General features: G+C 41.0%; 1 protein-coding gene across 9 annotated transcripts in view; it reads right to left on the bottom strand.

Moving 5' to 3' along the window:
• WDR20 (WD repeat domain 20) overlaps positions 12–7,438 on the bottom strand; it is a 62,573-nt gene continuing 55,146 nt past the window's right edge. For 3 of the 9 annotated variants that reach the window (XR_002440147.1, XM_021401229.1, XM_021401224.1), the window contains one exon: positions 12–2,745. Coding sequence is in view for 7 of the 9 variants with exons in the window: in XM_021401229.1 (XP_021256904.1) it covers positions 2,737–2,745 (9 nt within the window). In the remaining 2 variants the exon portion in view is untranslated. Of the gene's footprint in view, positions 2,746–7,093; positions 7,423–7,438 lie in introns of those variants that run through there. The other 6 variants (XM_021401226.1, XM_021401220.1, XM_021401228.1 and 3 more) reach the window with 4 other exon arrangements.

Genomic DNA, 7,438 nt, shown 5'->3' with positions numbered 1-7,438 from the left:
CAAACTTTATATTATATTTCTGTACCAAACATTTAATTCAACAAAGGATTGATTACATCAAAACTGATCAAATTGGAACAGAAAGTAAACAAATATGCATATTCAAGATAGTTTAATATGTATTTTCTGAATTAGAAATATCAGTTTCTTAAATGAACGAGTCTCTAGTGTAATGATCCATTAATCCCCTCCCCATCACTGAATTACATTATTTATACATATAATACAGAGCTGATTGCAGTTGGAAACGACAATATTAAAATAAATGTTTAATAGATACAAAGGATCTTTTCTCCACAACATAGTTTTTCTGGTGTTTAGACACCAATTTTAAAGTAATTTTCTATTAGCATTAAACTATTTAAGTGCAAAACAATTCTGTTTTAAAAATCTATGATTGCAGCATCCATCTTCCTGAATAACATTTGAAGCCGGAAAGTAATGACTTTCATGTTCTATGAGTGCATTCCAGGCTGTCCTCTCGCCATCTCTGGTTAAAAAAATCAGTGCAAAATAAACAATGGTGAAGTACTAATTTAACCATTGAACTTACTTCAATTTAAGAAACATACTTTATTTTACACTATATATATTTTTATGTATATATTTATATAGAGAGATTAAATTACACTGGACTTTAAAAGTATAAAGAAAACCAAAAACGTTACTATTTTCTTACTGCAGCACCAAAGGAAGCTTTTTTTTTTTTAAAAATGAAAACTTCCTTGGGTGAGCAGCTAGCAGTATTAGCTGTAATAAGAACTCATTACATTATATCTTTTCAAATTACTATGTGATTCACATAATTCCATGTTTACGCTCTGCCACATTATAATTTGTGATGCTCTTTGCCTGAAGAACAGCTCCTGGTTCCATTGCCATTACTTCTTGTCCTGTGTTCAGAGATTTGCTAGCAGTAGTGTGGTGGCTATACTACAGTTCCACTTGGAGAATTGGCCTGGTTTTGGGATGACAATAAACCCTGCAAACAAAGCAGTTTACATTAATCCAGCAAGAGAACCTGAGCGTACTTTTATAAAACTCTTAGCCTGAAGCTATAATTAGTACAATTTAGTTTTACCACCACTTGCTTACTGTAGGCATCAGCACCTTCTTCCCCACAAAAGAATCTAAGCCACTACTGTCTCAGTGAGCAGCACACAACAGAGCTTTCAGGAAGTCAGAAGGCGCATGCATTTCTGACACGTGGTGCGTGTGGTCCTAGCACTGGCTTGCAGCCTGCCTTGTGCCCTGAGGCACTGCGAGCTGTGCAGCTTTAAGAATCGTACACCCAAAAAGTGATCATCTTATTGGGGGTAGCAACAAACAAGCCTATTTCAATAGCAACAAGGTTGACAACTAACCTGATACAGGAGGACGTTTAGTCTCTTCTATGCTATTCAATATTACAAGCTTTAACTAGCAAAATAGATTCTCTAGCCAAATACTGCGTTTGGTCATTGTGAGGAGAATGACACACTGGGTAAGAGTTCAGTAAAATTTCCCATTACAACTTAGGCTCGCGTTCAGAATTTATTTCTACTGCACTGCCATTCTAATAAAACGAGACTTTATTCCAATAAAGTGTAATTCTGCTCCTGTGCGGCAGCCCTAGCTCAGCAGGGGCTACTGCTCCACATGAAGGCAGCTACACCATGGGCAGTAGGCCCCGCTTTTGATGTATGCATAGTAGCCCCTTTTTAATCATTCACATAAAAGGAACCGTACACCAGTTACTTAGGAAAAGCTTAATATCAAATTGCAATTTCATTTTCTAGCATTGTCATTATTTAATTAAAACAACTGCCAGCAGACTCGCCCAATGGCAGCTAAGCTGGAAGCACACCAGTGACTATCGCTGTGCAACTCGCACTACGTGGCACGATAAATGCACTTTTACCGATTCCTCTCAATAGCTACCAGCTTAGTTTCTTACCTCAAAAATAAAGTTCCTGTGACTCAGATCCATCAAACCAGACAAGTTCGGGCAGCAATTAACACACAATGCAGAATTAGGTCACATCTTCAGAATCTACAGGAGCTCTTTCTTGCTTGGGTCCCAGAACTGAAAAGTCACTACTGATGGAAGAAAACACTGACCACAGACACAGAGGTGGAAGGAGGTCTGGATGGGCTGGGCTCAACTCAGAGGCTTCTACTAAAACAACAATCTTTCCTTTAGCAAAAAGGAAACAAAGAAACACCCCACATCTATTCCATTGACTCAGACATACCTATCCTGATACTTCTGTAAGGATTTACATCAAAGCCTATGGGTGTGTGCAAATACACACATGCGGGCATTTTATATACATTTATATATAACAAACGTATGTAGCGTTCCATTTGTGCCCTTCAAAAGATCACTCCTGCAGGGAACTAGAACAGTTTAATTGTTTCTGCCGTGGATATCTGATTCAAACACGGCTGAGGTAGGCTGAAGTGAGCTGTCTCCAAACTCATGGGACACTCGGGCTGTGCAGAGACACAGAATATTCAGCAAGAGTAAAAAGTTCCATTGTTATTAGCTACGGAGAAGTGAGAGGGCACAATTTTAAAGCAAACAAGCTACTGAAGCACTCGTGAAAATTTTTACCAAGAAAGGTTTGTTTCAAAGCAAGGAAGACGAAACAGAACTCTATAGTTCATTTACCGAAGCCTTCTTCAGAAGTCAATTAAATCCAGCAACAACTGGAAGGTCTTTCTTGCAAGAAGATTACATCCACTAATCAAGTTTCACGTACCCTGGAAAAAGATGTCCAAAAGGTATTATTTTCAGTCTTTGATAAGAAAGACAAATGGTTCACATGCAAACGCGTGCTTTGTAAGCACAGAGAAAATACTAGGGACAGCGTAACAAAGTCTTTTTCAAGAGAATCAAGCAAAGAGAAACAGGCACTATTCTAACACTGCGTTTGTAATGCAACCATAGTTGAAGAACAGAGTCATTTATTTTCCTACAACTCCTGTAGAACCTGGAGGCACGTACTGAAACGTAGCGCGGTGCCTGATTCCCCAGGGACTGCAACCAACTCTGGAACACAAGTAAGTTCCAAGACCAGGCGCGAGGCTTCCCTCAGTGCTGCTTTCATCTCCCACACCGTGCATATTCCCTGCAGCCAAAGCCCCACGCAGGTGGCTTCCGAGCATGGGAACAGTGGGAACTCCAACTGCTACCCTTGTCCTCAATGAACTCTGCAACTCTGAGCAGGCAGGGCACAGGGACACCAGACTGGAGAGAACATTACGATCAGTGTGTGTATGTGTACAGACATTTCAAAAACTTCCATAAACTTAGTATCACCTTAAAATGTGACCAAGCTACAACAACACAATTGCTATCCCCGCAATTCACTTCTGTGCCACAGTTCAGTGTTGTGAGTTCATCTGAGCACTTAGTCTTCTGAAATCATCTCAGAACACAGATGTTCATACAAGAAAAGCAAGAATAAAAGTCAAGGCTTCAGGCGTGAAAGTTTTACAGAAGAGGGTAAGAATTCCAGGTGGGTCCTGAGTAGCAAAAAAGATTCTGTGGAGTTTTGCTGTGATAAAGAAGCTTTAGGAAGTCATGTTTAGAAAAAGCATGCGACAGCTCCAAAAAGTTAGTGTCAGTACAAAAACTGCCACGTCAGAGTGTGATCTGTCATACACAGCATGTGGGACTGGAACACTTCTAATGACGTTCTCCAGGAATAAGGTTATAACAACCTCAAAAGTTCCTGTGTGGAAACAAAGGAGAAAGGAAGCAGAGCACAGCGCTTTCTGTGGTTAAACCAGCAGCCTGGGCAGGCGGGCACTAAAGGATGGAACAAAATCTGCTGCACCTCATTAGGGCAACAGAAATGCTGCTGCTTAATAGCTGTGACAGGAAAGGTGAATGATGGAGATAGCACGGCTTCAGATCTGCCGCGCTGAAGAGCGCATACCATGCATCAGCTTGGTTTAAGAACAAACAGATCGTACTCAGCACGCAACAGAGACAAATCAAGAGACTGTTCAAAAAAGTTCTGAAAAATAAATGTAGCCTTTTATTAGCACTGTTATTTTGTCAGCACATGACGCCAGCAGGGGGTGAGAAACGGAGCAGTTATGAGACTCAAGTCAGGAACTGGATAAAACCACCCACATCAGAACCTCAGAGAGAGCCCCAAGGAGGTGCTGCAGCACTGCTGTTCTGCTGGGCCTCTCTGGCAGAGGGCTGGGTTGTTTTTCTGACATCAGTTAGCAACGCGGGAGCATCACGCGTGCTGTGTCAGGGCACACTGCCACATCACACTGACCCGTGCATTCTCTGATTTCCCAAAACACATAGCACTTTGTGTAGTTAGTAAAAACTTTGAGGACGTACCAATAGGCTTGCATGGGAATAAAAAGCTGTAACAAAGGCAATGAGAAAGACCATTTCCATCCAAGTGCACAGCTCTCAGCCCTGCGGTCTGCTCACAAAGCCCCGCAGACAGCGGCCCTTGCAATTCGTGAGATGGCACAGAGCTGTTTTTAAGAAATGCCATGATTTGTTTTTTTTCCTCAGATGATTGTATGAAACACAACATTTCCTACCGGAAACAGTGTGAAAGATCAGGATGAGACTGCTGAATGTAAAAATAAATCGGCAGATACTGCTAATTAGAATAAAAGCCATCAGTAACTACAGTTGATATTTTCTTTATGTAAATTAGAACAGAACTAATTGGAGCCAAAAGATTTCACTAATGTAGATAGCAAACTGCACGTTTGGACGCACAGTCAAGTCACTGTAAACTTGCTGCCTATGTGCTAATGCCCAGCTCTGCCGGCACACGGCGTTGCCTGGATGGTAACAGCAGCGACTGGGGAACTCACTGTATGTCAGAGCTCTGCACACTTCTGCTTTGCTTTGAAATTGAAAAGTAGGGGGGAAAAAAAGCAAAGCAAACAGTCCAGTTTAAACACAGCCAATATAAAAACTTTTTGGACACACATAGGCTAAAAGGTGCCACGGTACACGTCACCAATGCAATTATGCCAGCAACAAACAACAGCGGAATGAATGAATGCCCGTGCAAAAATGCCATTGATCTGTTATATCATCACTGCTATTGCCAATACATGAAATAATAATTATTGGCAGAGCATTGCACGCGCAGTTGGTTCATGTTCAAAATGGCAATATTCACAGAGTCACTTGAAACAAAATGTCATCCAGACTGAGAGCTTCACTTGACAAAAGAGCCCACAGCCTAATACCGCATTTGAGCAATAATATGTTCAAACAAAATGAGATTTTTCACATTTGTTTAAAATCCTGCAGTCAAATCAGATGAATTGGATTAAGATTAGTGTGAACAAATGGCCAACAGTTTCTTATCCAGATGAGTCAGCATTTATTAGCTTAAATCATTGAACTGCATATATTTACTAAATCAGATACTTAGTAAATCAGTCTCTGATGGAGTCAAAATTAATTACTGAAGAATGTTAAGGAAGTTTTAAGGAAGTGCTCGCTGAGCAGTAACAAAACCTGCTACAGAGCAATGTTTTGTATGGGATGCGGGGAGACAGAGCCAAACTGATAGCAGGCTTTGCAGTCTGTATACTCTAGAGTTTTAAATGTGTTGTTTGCATTTGGTTGGCTTTGTTTGTTTAATTCTAGTAGTGTTATAGAAAAGTATAACTTCTTAAACCATTTGGCATATCAGATCTCCTGAAAGCATGTAGCAGCAACACGCAGATTGCACTTGCAACTTCACTTCTGCATACCCAAAGGAATTTTTCTTCTAATAGAGACGCATCACCATTTTGCTTGTGATCAATGAAAAGCTGCTAGAGAACTAGCAAGCTAGCAAAAAATCTTGCCGGTGTAGCAATACAAGGGATGATTATTTCAAGACTAGTTTTTGACTGGCAAATGGAAGAATTTTTGCTTATTTTCCTGTTGGAGATGCGTAAGATGCAACTAAGCGTGCACTGGGAAAAAGCACATAATGCTTTTGCCAGCAGAAACCTGATTTGACTCAGTCAATAGGAACTGCAGCTTCATTGAGGCAGTGGGGGCTCACGTGGCTAGAACACTTCTCTCTCCAGCCTCTGCAAACTATAAAAGCCAGTAAGGTTTTAACCTTTTGGATTAGAAAATATTGCAATTGAAATAAACGAGGAGAAAAACTGGGGGAGAAGCAGATGACTTAAGGGAAGCTCATCTTGGTTAGTTGTAAAATAAGCATGATCTCAGCATGAGAAGAGATGAGCCAAAGGAGTAAGCACCTACCTAAAATCCAACTTTAAAAACAGAAAATAACATGACCAAGCAAGTTATCTCCTTGAGAAGTTTGCGCAACATTATTAAATAAAGGCAAGCAAGACGACACCTTCGTGTTCCAAGTCATCTTTTGTTATCTTCTGTGACTGCACACCTTGTGGAATTTGGTTCTGTTTCACACTCACACTGATTATAAACTGGTTTGAACACCCAGTTCTTGCATCACATGATGTGATCAGCCCACAGCAGCTTCTGGGACAGATTTTTTTTTTCCCCCCCTCCATTGGCCTCTGTTCTTAAATACACGTATTATACACAGACCATCACAAAGCGGCCAGCTGGTACCTTCTGAAGTATCAGAATGTTCTCAAGTTCATGTAAGAGAGAGCATTTCCTCAGTTTTAGTCTACAGATGACTTTTCCCTAAGAGACGAAGAGACCCCTACCTCAGTCAGAAGGACCCAGACTAAGAAACTTCTTCACCAAAATTTCTCAGAAGTGTCTTTGAAACACTGCAGTAAGCATCACTTGTCCGCTTCCTCCAGGGGCTAACACAGAACTACGGCTGCAGGGGTGAAGCCACCCCCAGGCCACCCAGATGAAGAGCAACTTCGTCTTCACATAAAGCGGTTCAAGTTCAGATGAGCTTATTCCTAGACCAGTCAAAGCTTTCCTCCACTAAAAGCACATGAATCATCCAAGCAAGCCATATCCTCGGGGCTGTAGATTCAGCATTCATTAGGTAAATGTCAAAGTCTAACACTGGAATAAACAGCATACCCTGCACCAGAGTCCACAGAGGAAAGAGCTCCTGTAGAGTCCTAGAAGGAACAGCAAACGCTCCGGCCCGGCTCCTGCTCGGTGGCTAGGCAGAAGCAGCCTAGACACATCCATGTCTGAGTTTTATTGAATCTGAGTTTAAACAAAGTTGATAAACTGTTTTATAAATACTCTATTACTCTAATCCTAAAAAATATATATATACGTATATATATCAGAAGACACGATCTTATCAGCAAAATTTAAACATCAAAACGTATGCATTATCTTGAGCTGAAGGGAAACATTTACTCAGAGCCGGTTACAGGATGCGATCAACTTCTTACTTTAAAACATGGCAAGTTCACAGTTTGCATTGTGGCCGTTTGTTCAGCACAGTGCGATAGCAAAGGACCACCTACAGACTGCAAGATAAATTAG

This window comes from Numida meleagris, chromosome 6 (genome assembly GCF_002078875.1).
Source record: "Numida meleagris isolate 19003 breed g44 Domestic line chromosome 6, NumMel1.0, whole genome shotgun sequence".
In the NCBI taxonomy this organism is placed as follows: domain Eukaryota; kingdom Metazoa; phylum Chordata; class Aves; order Galliformes; family Numididae; genus Numida; species Numida meleagris.
This window is presented reverse-complemented; position numbering and strand designations above follow the sequence as displayed.